A 20,463-nucleotide genomic window follows, 5' to 3' on the forward strand; every position below is an offset into this window, starting at 1 on the left:
GTTCCATACAATTCTTCAAAACTCTCATTTTCAAAAACTCTCATCTTTGATAATGAAAAAATAGGAAATCAATACATACATTTAATACTAAATACCTTTGGGGTTACTATTTCTGTATGTCAAATGAAAATTTTTTGAAAATTTGTTCAGAGCAATACTATTGTGAAAGACAATGGTAGCATATTTCACAGTAAGTTTTCCTTTACAGAAAGTAGTATTTGTAAAGGATACATGCAAAGAACTTCAAGGCTAGTGAAGAGGCAGCCTAAGAGAAAGGCAGAATAATAAAATAAAATAAAATAAAATAAAAGTATGCCAGAGACCAAGTTGTAATTTATGATCTGGCTAAGATACATGTTTATGAAGAGAGAAGAAAAGTTAGAAAAATTTCAAAAAGTATATAGCACTCATATAGTAAGAATAAAGACTCTTCTTACAGCTCTAAGAAATGCCTAACCACTACCACCTACATGATTCTAATGTTTGTTTCACTACAAAAAGTAATTCAAGATTGAAGTCTAAATCAGTTACCAAGATTAAAAAAATCTAGGGGACTTTATGCGATAGAGACCATGTTTTCATGGAGCAGACAGAAAACAATAAAGGAGAAAGGTCTATAGGAATGTGGTTCCAGGTATACCTATACACAGATAACTCATTATGAATGAGAGCTCTAGATAGCTATGCCTATGTGTAGACAGATAAACATTCTGTAAGGGTGTATCTTACCTTATCATGCATAGTCCAGCCAACATATTTTAAATAACTGTCATTTAGAAAGGCATCACTATACATTTTCATCCAAATGCCAATTTCTTCAATGCAAATAGCTCGAATTTCAGCTATTGCATCACTGAGTGGAGGAAGGAAAAATTATGTATATTAGTGCCACTATAACATCAGGATTTGTGATTTATCCAAGAGCTGCCAAATACTTCACACCTAGTATGAACATACCACTATCTTAAAAGATTACTGGGGATTTAAAAGTAGAACTGAAGCATGATCCCCTAAATGTTTACAGACTACCTGGCAAAGCATAATTCTCAACACATAAATATTTAAAATTAAATAAAAATACAAACAAAATTAGACCCCCACCTTTTATACCATGAAATATCCCAGCCTCTGCTCACACCTGCTGGGCATGGTGTGTTCAGAAGACAGCAGGCACACTAGTTTGGTTAGAGCACAATTTTCCAGGAGAGAATTAGTTACATGTAACACTGAGGCCAAGCTTCATTTGGATTTGAATGTCACACTAAATTATTTTGAATTCATCCTGTAGGTACTAGGTGAGTCACTGAAAGCTTTTGAGCAGAGGAATAACACAACAAAAGAATGTTTTAGGAAAACTTCAATAATCTCTAGGTATGAGAATGATAGAGGAATAGACTAAGATAATGGTGACAACAGAAACAAAAAGGTAAGAATGGACCAAGAGACATTACAAAGAAAGTGATTCAATAACTGCCAAGTTGAGGAAGTGAGGGAGAAGTTGAATAAAAATACCACTAACATTTAAAGAATAGGTTACAGCAGAAATATAAGATTACCTACTTCTTTCCTCTGCTCATTCAAAATAGTAAGAGAAAATACTTAAATCTATCCAAATTTTCCCAACATGCAAATGATAAGAGTCCTGAACCATCATATATAGTTTCTACTAACATAGTACATCCAAAAGCAATTAAGTATTTTGTACCCTGACTCCTAATCATAGAAGTAGATTCCATCTGCTGGGCAGGTACTAGTCAAGCACATTACCCCATTTTTCAGTGAGGAAATATCAATTTCAGAGCAGTTAAATAACTTAACTAGAATATCTCAATCAGTGGAAGACCTTACCTTCTAACACTGATCTTATTCCAATGCTCTTTCTACTACTTTATACTGCCTAAACCACTAAATATCCAAACCTGACTAGAGTAAGAATTACACAGAAAAAATGTCCTGACTTACCGGTATCTATGTACAAACACTCCCTTAAATATTGCATTCATCATATTTTCTATTTCGTCTTGATTTTCCTGAAGCTGAAAAGAATACATTATTTCTTTTCAATTGTAATGGAATACAACCAAAATAACATCTAAAAGTCATTACAAGTACAAATACAGGTTTCTCCAGTGTTTTGGTGATTACATCTAATTTTTAATTCTACTAGACAACAGTAACCACACAGAAAAATTAACAGCTGTTGTAGGTCAGGTAGCTAAAGTCCCTTGATACCTGGAATATTTGACTTGGCTTTTAATATTTAGCTGGCAGATTACCCTTTTCTAAGGCTCACAAATTTCCATTGCAAAAAGGCACATAAAAAATCTGTTAAGTAATTTATTACAACACATATCATCTATTATATAACATATATGTTCATATCAAAAAAGCGTAGTAATATTTCATTATCTTGGTCATTATCATCTGAAAAAGAAAAGTAATGTTAACTAGTGTCTGCTCAAAGAACAAAAGAGGTTTGAGTAAAATAATTTGGTAGAAAGTTACCCTGCTAAATTCTTTTGAAGGAAACAAGGCTCACCTTAAATAATCAAGTAAACATTTCAAAATCTTGGTTTACTTACCTACTCCCATTATTTTCAATTCAGAGTTTGAGAATTAAGACAAAATTGTTTGAGTTTGAGAGTTAGGAGAAATATCTTTCTCCCAGTCTAAGTATCAATTAGCTCTTTTATTATGTTCTGCACTTTTGTAAAATGTATTTTTTTCTTTTCATGGATATATTCTTGCATTTCCAAATAATGCTAACAAGGGCGTACACTTCTTATATTCATTAGCACAGATAGTCAAAGGTACAAGGTGGTCAAAAACTTAACCCTAACCCAGAAGTATCAATATCTTGTATTTGCACAGGAATTTTAATCTCAAAATCCTTTTACCTATATCCACTCATTCAGTGCTCACAGTCTTAAATTTATGTCTAAGAATTGGGCCATAATTTCAAGGCCTAAGACGTGCATTATGTTTACCTAATAAATCATCTGATGAAATTTAATAACTACAAATTAAGAGGAATAAAGGCCGATTCTTCATTTCAAACTATAGGAAAAAGATGAGGAATTTAGGTAGGGGGGAAATATTGACAAGATTTTTAGGCTTTTGTTGAGTCAGGGCATTTTAAAAAGTTATTCACTATCTCAGAAATAACCAACTAAAAATTACAGCTACTACCAACCCCAAATATGTCAAAATCAAGTAGTAATTTCTGGATTACCATGGCAAATATTACCTCAAATGTATTACTAACGTTTTTGGAACATCAGATTTTGCCTATTAGAAATAAACATAAACATCGCCAATATCAGATAGCAAAATACTGTATCACTAATGAAGAAGAAATTAAAATCACAAACACAACATTGAAAGATTTTATTTAGGGCGTGCCCGAGTCGGTTAAGCTTCCGACTCTTGATTTCGGCTCAGGTTGTGATCTCAGGATTGTGAGATGGAGCTCCGCATTGGACTCCATGATGGGTGTGGCGTTTGCTTAAAATACCCCCTCCAAAAAAAAAAAAAATTAAAAAAAAAAAGATTCTCTCTCCCTCTGCCCCTCCCCTTCTTAAAAATATTTAGCATAAGAATGAAAAATATCTTCCTCATTCAAAGTTAAATTTGGTGATCAGTCATGTTAATCAACTGCCACCTATACCACAAAAAAAAAAAAAGGTAGCAATTGAGAAACCATAAATAGCCTGTAAGTTATTTTTCAAAGTGATGTCATATAACTGAAACTTGAATTCATCCTGACAACTAGTTCAGGGAAGTTAGGACAGACATTTTCACAGCAGACATGAATAATACTAAGGCTTAAAACAACTTGTCTGACTGGCCTAGGACCTTACTGAAAGCCTTAAACTCTTCACCCTAGCCTACACAGAAAGAAAATATAAGCAAAAGGTATTGTTGGCATGGACAGTCAACAAAACTAGACATTTAAACAACTTGAAATATTATTTAAATTTAAATCTTTCCAAAAAATTTATCTGATGAACTAGCAACATTATATCGTAATTAATGATCAAAGTTGGTCATGGATAACAGCTCAAATATTCAATACAAAAGTTTACCTCTTTCCGCTTCTGTAGCAGAAGTTCTAGCCTCTCATTGGCTCGTTTTCCAATCATTTTATTCCGTTCTGCCTCATACTGTCTCTGTGTATTATCCATATTAATGCTAAGATTTAGTGCCACATTCACCAAAGCTGTCATCAACTTCATAGCTATTTTTAAATGGAAAATTTTGAAATTAGTCTCACAGATGCAAAAATCTACAATTTACTATCAAATTAAGAGAAATTAAAGACAAGATGGGCTGTTCTGCTTCTAATAGAAAAATACAGCTGCTACAAATGACAATGACAGCTAATGTGTACTGAATACTTAACTGTATGTCAGTTACCTATGTTAAGTATTTTTCATGGATTATCTCCTAATCCTCCCCCAAAAGCCCTTAAAGTGAAGTATTATCCCCATTTCATTCATGAGGAAACTGAAGTCCACGGAGATTAAGAAATTTCCCTGAGATTACACAGTTCACATAAGTAGTTAAACCAGTATTCAAAACTAGGTGATCTGACTTCAGACTACACTCAAATCCCACTATTCTAAAATGTGTCCCCTACAATGATCTTTTTCAGAGGTCATAATTCACCTTCTCAGTAAATTTTGGTTCCTATGGCAGTCACTTAGCTATCTTGGTTACTAAAGGGAGAGGGAGCTTGAATGCTTCATATCAAACTACAATATGTAAAATATTAGTTTCATCAGTATTTGATTTCCTTTAATTTTACTCTATTACATATCATCATAAAGACAATGGTGAAATTACGAAGAACAGATCTAGATGAAAAGTCAAAGTACAAAGAAAAATACCACTCAATAAAGTGCGTTTTATTACACTTCCTCCAGATCCCCCCACCTTCTGTTACTGAACCCTTGCTCCTGAGACAAGACTGTCTGTGATTTAAAACTTATTAATTGGGGGCGCCTGGGTGGCTCAGCCGTTAAGCGTCTGCCTTCAGCTCCGGTCATGATTCCAGGGTCCTGGGATTGAGCCCGGCGCATCAGGCTCTCTGCTCCGCAGGAAGCCTGCTTCTCCCTCTCCCTCTCCCACTCCCCCTGCTTGTGTTCCCTCTCTTGCTGTCTTTCTCTCTGTCAAATAAATAAATAAAATCTTAAAAAAAACTTATTAATTGAAATATCTCACCATTTTATGCCTTTTTAGTTTACTTTAGACTATTTCTCAGATCTGGTTCATTGCGTAAGAGAACACCACAAAACTAAATCTCAATTTGTGGCTATTGGGTCTCTTTAAAAAGGATTCTCAACTTTCTCTTCAGAGCTATTTCATTCCCTCAGCAAACCAATTTGTTATTCTGATCTAAATTATTCACCTTATGCCATCATACTTATTTTAATTTACTTTAGCCACCAAGTTCTTAACATTAAATGCTACCTAAGTTCATAGAGCAAGATCACATTCATATTTTGTGACTTCCAACCTAAAAACAAAAATCCTATAGAAAGATTGCCTGCATTTTTTTTTCCTCCACCTCCTTCCCCCAGATTACCTGCATTTTGTTTTTTGAAAATGGAGGATTTAGCAAAAGTACAGCTTTAATTCTTTAGGAAAATAAAGGAAAAAAATATCCCCACACTTAGAGAATGAAAAATTTTTGTGTCAATCAATATATTCTACCATTAAGGCTTATAATACTATAATAACAATGAATGCCTAGTTGATTTTTTCAAACTCAAACCAAAAAGTACATATTCAGTAATAGTGTATCAACAATTTTACCTTTACCACAAAGGAGAAACCAAAAGATTTTATAAACACCAACACCAAAAATCACTGTTCTAGAATTGTGTGAGGCTTAAAAATATAACTCATTTCAAAAAGCAAAGAATTTAGCTCAGTCTAAAGTTACTCAGAAACCTAAGAAAAATAAACTTTTGTGGTGTAAAGAGTAATCATCATCCTACAGGGACCATCAAACCAGGAGGAACAGCTCACATCACAGACAAAATAAAGGTCATTAGGACTACATATCCAAAATGACTTAACGGTCTCCCCAAATTTGCTGTCAATATCTTCCCTGATAAAACATCTTTCAAGAATTCAACACATTCCTATCCACCTCTTTTCCCTTTCTGTGGCATAGTAATCAAATAGGTTTAACACAAGAAAATCACCATATACTAACTATAGTATACCTGCAAAGAATCAAAACTGAAAATATCATTGCATTCCCAGTAATTCACGGGGGAGGGAGGAGAGTGTTCTGTTAGTGGTTACCCTATAAGTAAAATTAATTAATCTGAGTCATGAGCATTTCTTTTAAGGAAAACCATTTTCATCTCTAACCTAAGGAAATATACAAAAAAATTTCTAAATACTGACCTGCCAGGGTGCTCGTATGTCGAAATGCTCTGACTTGTGAGTCAGACAATCCTGTAAGAAGTGAAATGACCGTATCCATCATGTACTCATCATATATGATACTATATTGACACTGCCGTACTAATACGCCAATGAATTCACAAAAACTGGATTTGAACTTCTTCCACTGAGGACCAGCCATGGTAAGTGGATAGTCTCCACTATCCTAAAACAAAAATTTTAAAAAGCAATTTCACTTAAAACACATGATTTAACAAAATTTCGCTTGTTTATAAAATACCCTAGGCAGAAGCTGAAAAGACTCCTTTACCCCACCTTTCTTCTCCAATAAATCCTAAAAGTAGGTAGGAGTTACTTTTGAACACATCTGCTCTTTAAGACCAAAATGGATATTATGAATTCAATTTAACCAATAAAAATATATACCAATTACTCAAAGTTAAAAATAAAAAGCTTCTCTCATCAAAGCAAAACATTATACTGATAAACAAAGATATACTTATTGAATCTCCTTAAAACAAAAGCATACCAAAAGCATACCAAAATCAAACCAAAGTTGTATTTTTAAATGGATTCAAAACGATGAAATCATATTTTCAACCAGTCTGATGTATGATTTATAAATAATCAGAAGATTACAATGTATATTTTCATTAGCTTCAAGGACATCAAATAGTCAACAGATACAAACAATGACATACAATGACATAATTTTAAAAAGAAATGGAAATGTAGCTAGTATAGCCTGGAAACACTAGTACTTAAGTATTCTTCTATATAGAGATGGGGCATTCTCCAATGAAGTTACACTGAGAATCTCTATAAATCATTAAAAACAAATCCTTAAATGGGGCGCCTGGGTGGCTTAGTCAGTTGACCTTTGGTTTTGTCTCATAGGTGGGATGGAGCCCCATGTCAGGCTATGCACTCAGAAGGGAGTCAGCTTGACAGTCTCTCCCTCCGCCCCTCCCCCCAATCATGCTCTCTCTAAATAAATTAATTAAATCCCACCTCAAAAAATAAATCCTTAAAAATAAAAACACAGGGCAATACTACATAGAACCTCGAAAAGCAAGAGTTGCTTTGAAGAGTATTCTAAAGACTAAGATCATTTTATTAGTACAGTTGGGCAATTTTTTAAACCACTATATATATATACATATGTATACATATATATGTAATATAATATGTATTACACACATATATATGTAATACATATTACACATGTAATATATGTATGTATGTATGTTCTATATATATATATATTTAAGATTTTATTTGACAGAGAGAGCGAGCACAAGCAGGCAGAGTGGCAGAGGGAGAGGAAGAAGTAGGCTCCCCACAGAGCAAGGAGCCCAACGCAGGGCTCGATCCTAGGACCCTGGAATTATGACCTAAGCCGAAGCCAGATGCTTAACCAACTGAGCCACCTAGGTGCCCCCAGCGCCCCCCCCCCGTTTTTTAAAGTAACTAGGGGCGCCTTGGTGGCTCAGTACCTGCCTTTGGCTCAGGTCATGACCTCGGGGTCCTGGGACTGATCCCTGTGTCGGGCTACCGGCTCAGCGGGGAGTCTGCTTCCCCTCTCTCTGTGCCCCTCCCCCCCTGTCATGCTCGGGCTCTCTCTCTCTCAAATAAAATCTTTAAAAAAATAAATAAATAAAATAAACTCTATGCCCACTGTGGGCTTGAACTCATGACCCCGAGATAAAGAGTTGCATGCTCTACCAACTGAGCCAGCCAGGCACCCCTATTGTCATTAGAGCAATATTTTTTTTAAATTTTAAGTCATGCTATATAGAAGCTGAACTCTTATTTCTCATCTGAGAATAAGATCCTAATATTCTACAAAAAGGTTCTCTTCCATATTCTCTGACTGAATCATTTAGTGACTACACTGAAATGCATCATCTTAACTGTCAGCAACTTGGTTTGCGGACACTTCCAAATCAGATTTCAGGATTCTTAAATAGCTGTTTCCTTTTAGTAAAAAGGTTCTCACTAAAACATTTAATATTAGTATGTTAAAATAAAGTAGTCATGTTCCCCGCCCCCTGCCGCCCTCTATCCACAGTTTCACTTTCCACATCTTAGTGACCCCATGGGTCAACCTCCATCTGAGAGCAGATGATCCTTCTTCTAAGGTATTATCAGAAGAAGGTCAATAGTAGCCTAAAACTATGTCACAAGGCCTATGTCATTCCCCTCATTTCATCTCATCATGTAGGTATTTTATCATCTCTCATCATCACAAGGGTGAGTACAGAAGATACTTTGACAGAGAAACTACATTCACATAATTTTTATTACAGTATACTGTTATAATTGTTCTGCTTACTATTATTGTTAATCTCTTACGATGTCTAATTTATAAATTAAACTTTATCACAGGTTATGTATACATAGGAAAAAAACAATATATAGGGTTTACTACTATTTGTGGTTTCAGTCATCCACCGGAGATCTTGGAATGTATCCCCCGAGGATAAGGGGGGTGCTACTATAATACCATTACTCATAATTACCTCTCAACTACTTGGAGAATGATTAATAGCACTTAGTGATCATCAAAGCCTTTTAAACAACTCTTGTCTTTTAGAATGATAGTTGAAAGCTCCTTCATCAGAGTAAGCAAGAAAAAAATGATCAAGTAAAACTCAAATGGGACAAGAAAGACTTTCTACTTGAAAATTTACAATGACAAGTTTTGAAGAATAAAACTGCTGGTGCTAGAATGCAGCTGTGAACAAAACAAAAATCCCTGCCCTGAAGGAGCTTACATTATAATAAATCTAAATGTCTTTATTGGTAACAATACTTCAAAGGCATCACTGTGATAAAGGATTCACTCAAGTCTAAGCTACTATTTTTTTTATTTGTATTGTTCTTATTACTCATACTCAAAATATAAAGGATATATTTTTAAAAGACTTTATTTTCAAGTAATCTCTACACCCAACCACCCAATGTGGGGCTCAAACTCACAACCCCAAGATCAAGAGTCGCATGCTCCACTGACTGAGCCAGCCAGATGCCCCCATAAAGGATATTTTAAATAATAACATGTTATTTGTTAAGGGTCCAGAGAGTGGACCCTTAAACAACATGGGTTTGAACTGTACAGGTGCACTTATAAACAGATTTTCTTCAATAAATATACCTACAATACTGTAAATTTATTTTCTGAGACCTTATGATTTTCTTAACATTTTCTTCTAGCTTACTTTATTCTAAGAATACAGTATATAATACATAGAACATACAAAATGTTTGTTAATCAACTGTTTATCAGCAAAGCTTCTAGTGAAGAGTAAGTAGGCTATTATAGCAGTTAAGGTTGAGGGGAGCCAAAGTTAAATGCATATTTTTGGCCATGTGGGGAGAGAGGGGGTCAGCATCCCCAACCCTCATGCCGTTCAATGGTCAACTTTACAGTCCTTTGCCTAAGCTACCTGGTTCCCCAAATATTGACCAAATCTATCTTTAACAATATTCCAAGACATGTTCTTAGGCACTAAATTTTATTTTCTTGAAGTTTTAATTTTTTGACAATAATAATAGCTACCATTTATTAAGTTCTTATTATATACCAGGCACTGTAAAATGCTAAGAAATTTTTCAAACATTACTGAATTAAATCCACAACAGGCTTATGAGAAAAGTATTATTAGCAGAGAGTATTATTCACAGATGATAAAACCAATGCTAAGACAACAACTTGCCCAAGGTCACTTATCATTTGATTAAATGTGATGCCAAAGCTGTTATGCATTTACACTAATGCTCAGAATTTAAGAATACTTTTAAGGTTAAATCAAGATCAACATGCATAAAATTATCAAAACATTTAGGGTAATAAGTTACCTCATCAAACTCTTCAGTCATTTTTCGAATTATTTCAGAGTTCTGCATATGTCTAAACATTTCTGCTGTGACAACTCCTGAAATTTTCAAGTGTAAGAAGTTAATATACATTGTAGAATGAATAAAATAAAGAGAACTTCTAAGTCAATCTCTTACACTGTTACTCTATCACATTTTTTTAAATTTTATTTTATTATGTTAGTCATCATACAATACATCGTTAGTTTTTGATGTAGTGTTCCACGATTCATTGTTTTCGTATAACACCCAGTGCTCCATGCAGTACATGCCCTCCTTAATACCCATCACATTTCTACCTGACTTAATCTACTCTTGCCTACAATATGTATACTGGCTTAGCCCCTTTTAATATAATACACGTCATCAAGGGTTAGGCAGCACTCAGGGTAACACAATTAAAACTTTAAGGATAAACCTGAAGATAATAAGAAAAAGAGTGATAGGTAGAGTTTACCTATCAGGTTTATTAAGCATTACTATATATATACATAGCAACTACATCCAATCATCCTCTAAAAGGGCTTCAAATAAACATAAACAGTAATTTCTGCCCATCTGTAATCTAGTTGGAAGTTTAAATAAAGAATAACAAGAACAGGAAGAAGGAAGAGAGGGAGAGAGGAGGGAGGGAGGGAAAATAAAAACTATTAAAGGCAGTATATAAGAAAAGCCCTAATGAGTGACAAGGCCAATAAAGGCCATAGGTCAGACCAAAATAAATAAATAAATAAAATTAGTGCAAGTCAGGTGTTTCACAGAAAAGAATCTAATAAGGACATTTAGAATTTCAAAGGAAGATGGGAAAGGGGAGGAGAAAGGATGCACATTACAAGAAGTAAAAGTTAGCCAGGTAGTGATCAAACATCAGAAAAGGGACTTCTAGAAAAAATTATAAGGAGACAATGCAGAAAAAAGAGATACATGAATTTCCACTGATAGGGTATCAGATTATTTAAAAAGGAACAAATATAAAAACTGGATTCTCAAAGCTGTATTTCTATTGCTGGATTACTTATTCCTTGCCAGTCATATTACTATGAATACCATAAATATGAGGCAGGCGCTATAATCCTGGCTTTACTGATGAGGAAGTAAAGGCTAAAAGCAAAGAGAAGTCAAAGACCTTGTCTGAGATTATTCATCTACATCATGATGCCACCCCCAAGTCAGATCAACTTCTAGTGGTGCTGTGAAGAGCCCTTACTTACCACAACATAAAAGAACTACATGATTGTTTTAAGATATTAACAAATCTGGAAGAAACCATTTCCCTTGCTAAAGAAGCAACATTCTCAAAAACCTTTTGAAGAGTTTTTTAATTTTAATCAAGTCACGGATATATCTTCAGAACCTTCCTATACTTTATACCCAGGTGCTATAAACTTGGCAAAGCTATAGAAGTACAAGTTATTCAATCCCTGAAATAATTTCTACAAAGTAAATATGTATCAATACATCTCAAAGCAAACATACTGCATACATTTTGACAACTGTCCATTTCTAAAGCTCCTCTCTCATCTCAGACCATATAACAGCCAGACACCCAAAAATAAGCAGAAAAAAATAGCTGTCACAAACTCCATGCATATAACTCCTGGGGCAGGTGTGAAGGTGCCATTAAGACACCCACGCGTGAGCCCACTGCCTTGAAATTGTAGGAGACATGAAAAGAGACTGCTAGGGTGCCTGGGTGGCTCAGTCGTTAAGTGTCTGCCTTCGGCTCAGGTCATGATCCCAGGGTTCTGGGATCGAGCCCCACATCGGGCTTCCTGCTCAGCGGGAAGCCTGCTTCTCCCTCTCCCTCTCCCACTCCCCCTGCTTGAGTTCCCTCTCTCTCTGTGTCTCTCTCTGTCAAATAAATAAATAAAATATTAAAAAAAAAAAAAAGAAAGAAAAGAAAAGAGACTGCTAAAAACTGGTAAAATGGAAAGTGACAGATGACCAGGAAAGAAAGAAGGAAACACTGGCCACAGATTCAGCAACCACAAAGCAGTCTGGAGCCATTCAGCATAGAGTCAAATATCCCTCCACACCTCAATAGCTGCTGAAGGCAAAACTACAGTAAAATAACTGATGCTCACAATGACAATCCTGAGTCCAAAAGAAAAAAGCTCAAGTACAGTACATATAAAGATGTTTCTAACTCGTTTATAAAATAATTCAATCAAAATAATTCTAAGTGTTTTTGAAAGTACTTAATGACCTTAACTTTGATTAGATGATAAATTCTCCTTTACGGAGTTTTCTTGATTCTAAAATAAACATTATGACCGTGTTTAAATCTACCTGATAATTTAAGTTTTCAACACCTTCAATTTTTAAAAATCTGGACAACCTGGCATATGACAAAGTATATCCAAAGGTTTAGTTGGCAAGCTCCTGATTCAAAAAACAGAATGGTGCCAGAAAAGGAATGAATCTGATAAAGGGAAAATGCTCTAACTATAGCCTTGTTTTAAAACTACAATTCAGAAGCCTAACTAGGAAACTAAACCTGACCAAACTACAGTATAACAGGGAAGACTGAAGATAAAAGTCAGAATTTCAACTCATCAAGTTATTTCTGGCACCTGTTCTGTTGTTCTGCAATCAACCTTCCACTTTCACAGAATCTGAAGAGAAAGGACATGGTCCTTGATTACATAATACAACAAACAGGTACCTGATTGTTCTACTCCAGAAAGATGGACTGGACACAGACAAAATAAAAATACTAGTATATTCTTTTTTTAAAGTGTTAATCTGATTCATCATATTGTCATTATTACATTTCCTTTGAGCAGAGTCAGTCAAATTTTCTATATTGATTTGCAGCTACCTCTAGCTAAGAAGTCAAGTAAACTAGGCAACTCTCTAAAAAGAGTTTTCAAAAAAAATTTTTTTCTCAAAACTGACCATATTAATGGCATTACGCAGATCAGACTCAAAAAGTTAATATATCTGTCTATCAAGCCTCACATACAGAATATCTAGTATGCATGCCGCACTGAATGTTGTGATTAACCTCGAATAAAATGCATCAGTTCATAAAATGTTGTTTATATGGAATTGTTAAATCACTATATTGTACACCTGAAACTAATATAACACTATATGTTAACTACACTGGATTTAAATAAAAATTTTAAAAACCTAACTGAAAGAAAATCTTTATATACAGTCAGATTATCTAAATTTTACACTGAGCAGAATAATTTTAAGAATTAGGATTTTAATCCTATGCTACTTGGGAGAAAAAGTAATGTGAAAGGAATGTAACTCTTTCAATTTATTTTCAATAAAATGTCCCTTTCAAAGTTAAAAAAATTAAAATAAAAACTCATTTTAAAAATGTTACTTGTTTCACAAATTCCAGTAACAGTATTTTTAAAAGTATTATTGTAGAATTAAAGGAGTAGACAAATAAATTCCTTCTTGGGACTCTTTTTACAGATTTCTTTATATCATTCTTTAGCATCTTAACTTCTTAGATCTATTTTTAAGCAAACTTCCTTCCTCCTGACTTCTGATGTCCATGTTTTCGGTGCCACTTTCATAAAAAAAAATGTAATACTCTTGGGAAACTTTGTAACATTTATTTTCCTGGACATCCTCTTAAATTTCAAGGATGGATCAAGTATTAGGGAGAAACAGAACAGATCAGAACCTGTCCATGATTTTGTCTGAATCATTTACTGATCCAGATCAAGATGTATGACACCCCCCAACTTACGTAATTTTGTCCCCCTGCCAAATGTCTACACTAAATATTTTTGCCCCAGGGAAGACACTACTGTATTTTATATTTGCCCCACTCCTACTTCAAAATCTTTTTAAATAAGGTGAAAACATTTCCAATAAGACTCCACTCCAAAACTTCTCTTTTTAGGGAAAAAAAGTAGAAATTTTACCAATACCTTACTTAACTTAGTTACTTACTTACTTACCTACTTACTTACTTACTTACTGTTATTCATGGCACTTTTAAACTCCCTACACTTTACAATCCCCTGCCACTTGAACCTGTTATCTCTTCATTATCTTCCTCCTCCCTTCTTAATCCATTTCTTTGTTCCTAAAACCAGATGCTCAAAGTGGGAAATGTATCTAATAAAAGTAATATAACAATTATAAATTGCCAAGTTTTTAGTTAATTTTCACACATGAATACAACTGTCTCAACAGAGTTTCTTTCTTACTTTGTTCTTTGTTCCTTTTTCCTTATACATTCTGTATGATTATAATGCAAACAATTCCATATCTTGGCATTATTTTTCCTGAAAAGTGTTTATATTTAGGTGGAACAAAAAGAGACCATTTGAGAACATTCTGCTTCTAAAAATAAATGTATCTTACCTTTACAGCCTGAACACTGAATAAAAAAGTTGATGAGGTCAAGAAGTGCTATATCTCGGTCATGCTTGTATGATTCTATCCAATCATCTACCACCGACTACAGCAGAGAAGAAAAAAAACCATTAGGTTTTGCTAATGTTCTAAGAATTAAGTCTGATTAAAGTCATTAAGTTTCAACACTAAGTGGTATCACATTACTTCAAATTAAATATACATACACTTGTATACTAAAATTTAAAGTTAAATTTTAACAATAAAAGAGAACCAAATTCAGTAAAATAATCACCTGGTAACACATAACGATGATCAGTCTTCTGTTCATTTTGCATTAAAAGGAATCTGAAAACTAACTATGGGACCCAACTCTATAAAGTGTAATTACTTATTTCTTAGTGACATTAAGGATATCCTAGAAGATATTAAAAATCACACCCATATTTCTTTTGACTAAAATAGTGTACTAAATACAAATAACAAATATTAACACTGCAATGGAATGAAAACAAAAATCTTTCTAAAAGATGTAAATGGCTGAGTCAATGAGAAAATGCATTATGAAATTTTTTTCAATAGTGAGCATTACTAGTCCCATGTTAATAACAAAAGTAAATTAATGGCTAAATAAACAATAAGTAGGACAGTTCATGGATCGGTAGACTTAATACTGTTAGATGACAATACTCTCCAAATAGATCTACAGAGTCAATGAAATCCCTATTAAAAATCCAGCTGGCTTCCTAGCAGAAACTGGAAAGCTGATCCTAAAATCCTTATGGTAATGCAAGAGATCTAGAATAATCAAAACAATCTTTTCAAAGAAGCACAAAGCTGGAGGACTCACACTTCATTATTTCAAAACTTACTACAAAGCTACAGTAATCAAGATAGTACTGGCTTAAGGACAAAAGTGTACATAAATGGAATAAAAATGCAAATGAAAAATAAACTCTCATATTGATGGTTACTTGATTTTTGACAAGGATGCCAAGAAAATTCAACGAAGAAAGACTAGTCTTTTCAACAAATGGTGCTGGGACAACTGGCTATCTGCATGCAAAAGAATGAAGTTGGGAGGGCGCCTGGGTGGCTCAGTCGGTTAAGCATCTACCTTCAGCTCAGGAGGTCATGATCCTGGGATCAAGTGGCTTCGGGCTCCCTGCTCAGCAGGGAGTCTCCTTCTCCCTCTCCTTCTGCCCTTCCCCCTGCATGTGCTTGCTCACTGGCTCTCTCTCAAATAAATAAAATCTTAAAAAAAAAAAAAAAAAAGTTGGGAGTGCCTGGACGGTTCAGTCAGTTAAATGTCTGACTCTTGATTTCAGCTCAGGTTACGATCACAGGATTGTGAGATCAAGCCCTGCACTGGGCTCCACGCTGGGTGTGGAGCCTATTTAAGATTCTCTCTCGCCCTCTCCCTCTGCCCCTCCCTCCCACTTGTTCTCTCTCTCAAATAAAGAAGTCTTGGACCCCATCTCATATCATACACAATACTTAAAATGGATCAAAGACTGAAATATAAGAGCTAAAACTATAAAACACGTAACTAAATCTTCATAACCATATGTTAAGCAATGTATTCTTAGATATTAGACTAAAGGAACAAGACAGAAAAAATGACTTTCACTTAATCATAAAAGTTTTGTGTTTCAAAAGACTTCATCAAAGATAAGAAAAGCAACCCACAGAATAAGAGAAAACATTTGCAAATCATGTATCTGATAAGGCATTTGTGCTCAAAATATAGAGGCATATCTTGTTTTACTGCGCTTCACAGATACTGTGTGTGCGTGTGTGTGTATTACAAGCCAAAGGTTTGTGGAACCCTGTGTCAAGCAAGTCTGAGCCATTTTTTCAGCGGCAGGTGCTTACTTTGTGTCTCTGTCACATTTTGATAATTCTCTCAACATTTTAAACTTTTTCATTATTATTATATTTATTAATGGTAATCTGGGATCAGAGATCTTTGATGTCACTATTGTACTTGTTTTGGGGCACCATGAATCGTGCGCATAAAAGACAGCAAGCTTAATAAATGTTGTGTGTGTTCTGATTCTCCCATCTCTCTCCCTCTCCTCAAACCTCCCTATTCCCTGAGACACAACAATATTAAAATTAGGCCAATTAATAACCCTACAATGACCTCCAAGTGTTTAAGTGAAAGGAAGAGCTGCATATCTCTCACTTTAAATCAAAAGCTAGAAATGATTAAGCTTACTGAGGAAGGCATGTCGAAAGCCGAGACAGGCCAAAAGATAAGCCTCTTGAGGCAAACAGCCAAGTTATAAATGCAAAGGAAAAATTCCTGCATAAAATAAAGAGTTGTTCAGTGAACATATGATGATAATGAAGTGAAACAGCCTTACTGCTGATATGGAGAATGTTTTAGAGGTATGGATAAAAGAATCAAACCGGCCACAACACTGTCTTAAGCCAAAGCCTAATCCAGAGCAAGGCTCCAACTCTCTTCAATTCTTTGAAGGCTGGGAGAGATGATGAAAATGCAGAAGGAAAACTTGAAGCTAGCAGAGATTGGTTCATGAAGTTTAAGGAAATAAGATGTCTCCTTCACATCAAAGCACAAAGTGAAATAGTAGTAAATGCTGATACAGAAGCTGCAGTAAGTTATCCAGAAAACTAGCTAAGATAATTAACCAGGGTGGCTACACAACAATAAATTTCCAATGTAGACAAAATAGGCTTATATTGGAAGTAGATGCCATCTATGACTTTGATAGCTTCTATGACTTTGATAGCTAGAGAGAAGTCAATTCCTGTCTTCAAAGCTTCAAAGAACAGACTGACTCTCTTGTCAGGGACTAATGCAACGATTACTTTAAATTGAAGCCAGGGCTCATTTACCATTACAAAAATCCTAGGGCCCTTAAGAATTATGCTGAATCTACTCTGCCTATGCTCTACAAATGGAACAACAAAGACTGGATAATAGCCTATCTGTTTACAACATGGTTTACTGAATATTTGAAGCCCACTTTCGAACCCACTACTCAGAAGAAAAGGATTCCTCTCAAAATATTCCTGTTATATTGACAATGCACCTGGTCACTCAAGAGCTCTGATGGAGATGTACAATGACATTCATGTTTTCATGCCTACTAACAAAAAATCCATCCTACAGCCCATGGTTATAGGAGTACTTTCAACTTTCAAGTCTTCTTATTTAAGAAATACATTTTCGCAAAGCTATATATATATATATATATATATATATATATATATATATATATAGCTGCCATACATGGTGATTCCTCTGATGGATATGGGCAAAGTCAACTGAAAACCTTCTGTAAATGATTCATCATTCTAGATGTCATTTAGAACATCCGGGATCCACGGTAAGAAGTCAAACTATCAACATTAACAGGACTTTAGAAGAAGTTGATTGTAACCCTCATAGATGACTTTGAGGGCTTCACGACTTTCAGCAGATGTGGTAGAAATTTCACTGCAGATGTGGTAGAAAATAGCAAAAGAGCTACAATTATAAATTGAGCCTTAGGGACGCCTCGGTGGCTCAGTCGGTTAAGCATCTGCCTTCGGCTTGGGTCATGATCCCAGGCTTCTGGGATGGAGCCCCACGTCAGGCTCTCTTCTGCTTCCCCCTCTCCCTCTCCCTCTGCCTGCAGCACCCCTGATTTCTTCTCTCTCTGTCAAATAAATAAATAAAATCTTTCTTAAAAAAAAAAGAAATGGAGCCTAAAGATGTGACTAAATTGCTGAAATCTCATGATAAACTCTTAACAGATGAAGAACTACTTCTTATGGGTGATCAAAGAAAGTGATTTCCTGAGGTGGAATCTACTCCAGGTGAAGATGCTGTGAAGACTGTTGAAATGACAACAAAGGATTTAGAATATTACATCAACTTAGATGATAAAATAGCAGCAGGGTTAGAGAAGATTGACTTCAATTTTGAAAGAAGTTCTACTGTGGGTAAAATGCTATCAAACAGTATCACATACTACAAAGAAACTATTTGTGAAAAGAAGTCTATCAATGTGGCAAACTTCACTGTTCTCTTATTCTAAGAAATTGCCATTGCCACCCAAACCTTCAGGAAACACCACCTCGATCGGTCATCAGCCATCCACATTGAGGCAAGATCCTCTACCAGCAAAAAGATTACAACTCACTGTAAGCTCAGATAATGGTTAGCATTCTTTTAGCAATAAAGCATTTTTTAATTAAGGTATATATAGTTTAGACATAATGCTGTTGCACACTTAACAGACTACAGTATAGTGTAAACATAACTTTTATAGGCACTGGGATACCAAAAAACTTGATCTGACTTGCTTTATTGTGGTATTTGCTTTACTGCAGTGGTCTAGAACCCAACCCACAAATACCCCTGAGGTATGCCTATATAAAGAACTCTTGCAATTCAATAACTTTTAAAAGCCGAATAATCTAATTAAAAATATAGACAAAGATTCTGAATATAGCTCTATATAGAAGACATACAAATGGCCATTATCTCATCAAAAGATACTCAATGTAACTGGCCACCAAGGAAATGGAAATCAAAAGATAGCACTTGAGAGGACTGGCTGGCTCAGTCGCTTAAGCATCTACCTTCAGCTCAGGTCATGATCCTGTGATCCTGGGATTGAGCCCCACACTGGGCACCCTGCTCAGTGGGGAGCCTGCTTCTCCCTCTCCCTCTGCTGCTCCCCCTGCTTGTGCTCTCTCCTTCTCTCTCAAGTAAATAAATAAAATCTTTTTTAAAAAAAGGTTAAACAGTTACCATATGATCTTGCAACTCAACTCCTAGGTATATAATACCCAGGAGAAATGCTCAAAAAAAACTTGTACGAGAATACTTGTAACAGCATTATTCACAATAGCCAAAAAGTAGAAACAAACCAAATGTGCATCAAAAGATAATGAATAAACAAAATGGGAGTATTATTTGGCAATAAAAAAGAATGAGATTACAATGCATACCACAATATGGATGAGCCTTGAAAACATCATGCTAAGTCAGAGAAACCACTCAAAAAGGACCACTTTTGAACAAATCATATATATGAAATGTCCAGAATAGGCAAATTTATAAAAAGTACATTAGTGGTAGCCTAGACCTGGGACAGGTGAAGAGAAAGTGACTGCTAACAGGCACAAAATTTCCTTCTGGGGTATTGAAAAATATTTTAAAATTAGACTGTGGTGATGGCTACACAACTCTATGAATATACTAAACACCATTGAATTTACAGTTTAAAAGGGTGAATTCTGTGGTATATGAAGTATGTTTCAACATAGTATTTTTTTTAAATAGGACAAAGCTAAAAAAATAAAATAAAAAGCAGCACGTTATTCTTTGGGGGATAGAAGAAGAAACCAAACAGCAGATGAAAACTATTTTTAAATAAACCAAGTTTTAAAACTTAGGATGACAGGGGCGCCTGGGTAGCTCAAGTTGGTTGAGCATCCCGCTCTTGATTTCAGTTCAGGTCATGATCTCCCGTCCTGAGATGGAGCCCTGAGTTGGGCTCCACACTCAGCGGGGAGTCTGCTTAAGATTCTTTTCCTCTGCCTCTCCCATTGTTGCACGCACATGCGCTCTTTCTCTAATAAATAAATAAATAAATCTTTTTTAAGTAAATGTCAGGAAGGAAAAATGTTTAACATATATATACAAATAAATACAAAATGAATAACATATATGCAATTTGGTGTACAGAAAAGGTAGTGTCATTACAAATTAAAGAAAATAAAAAGGAAATATTATCTAAGAATTACCTGGCTCAAAGAGATTGACTGGAGATCTTCTAAAATTTTACCTAATTTCTAGATTTCAGTCCTTTT

General features: G+C 34.9%; 1 protein-coding gene across 6 annotated transcripts in view; it reads right to left on the reverse strand.

Annotated features, from left to right (window-relative positions):
• STAG2 (STAG2 cohesin complex component) overlaps positions 1–20,463 on the reverse strand; it is a 129,546-nt gene that overhangs the window by 47,565 nt on the left and 61,518 nt on the right. For all 6 annotated transcript variants that reach the window (XM_078064337.1, XM_078064332.1, XM_078064336.1 and 3 more), the window contains 6 exons: positions 14,638–14,734; positions 10,282–10,358; positions 6,421–6,625; positions 4,086–4,237; positions 1,963–2,036; positions 730–853 (listed from right to left, as the gene is read on the reverse strand). In XM_078064337.1, the coding sequence (XP_077920463.1) occupies positions 730–853; positions 1,963–2,036; positions 4,086–4,237; positions 6,421–6,625; positions 10,282–10,358; positions 14,638–14,734 (729 nt within the window). The remainder of the gene's footprint in view (positions 1–729; positions 854–1,962; positions 2,037–4,085; positions 4,238–6,420; positions 6,626–10,281; positions 10,359–14,637; positions 14,735–20,463) is intronic.

This window comes from Halichoerus grypus, chromosome X, assembly GCF_964656455.1.
Source record: "Halichoerus grypus chromosome X, mHalGry1.hap1.1, whole genome shotgun sequence".
In the NCBI taxonomy this organism is placed as follows: Eukaryota; Metazoa; Chordata; class Mammalia; order Carnivora; family Phocidae; genus Halichoerus; species Halichoerus grypus.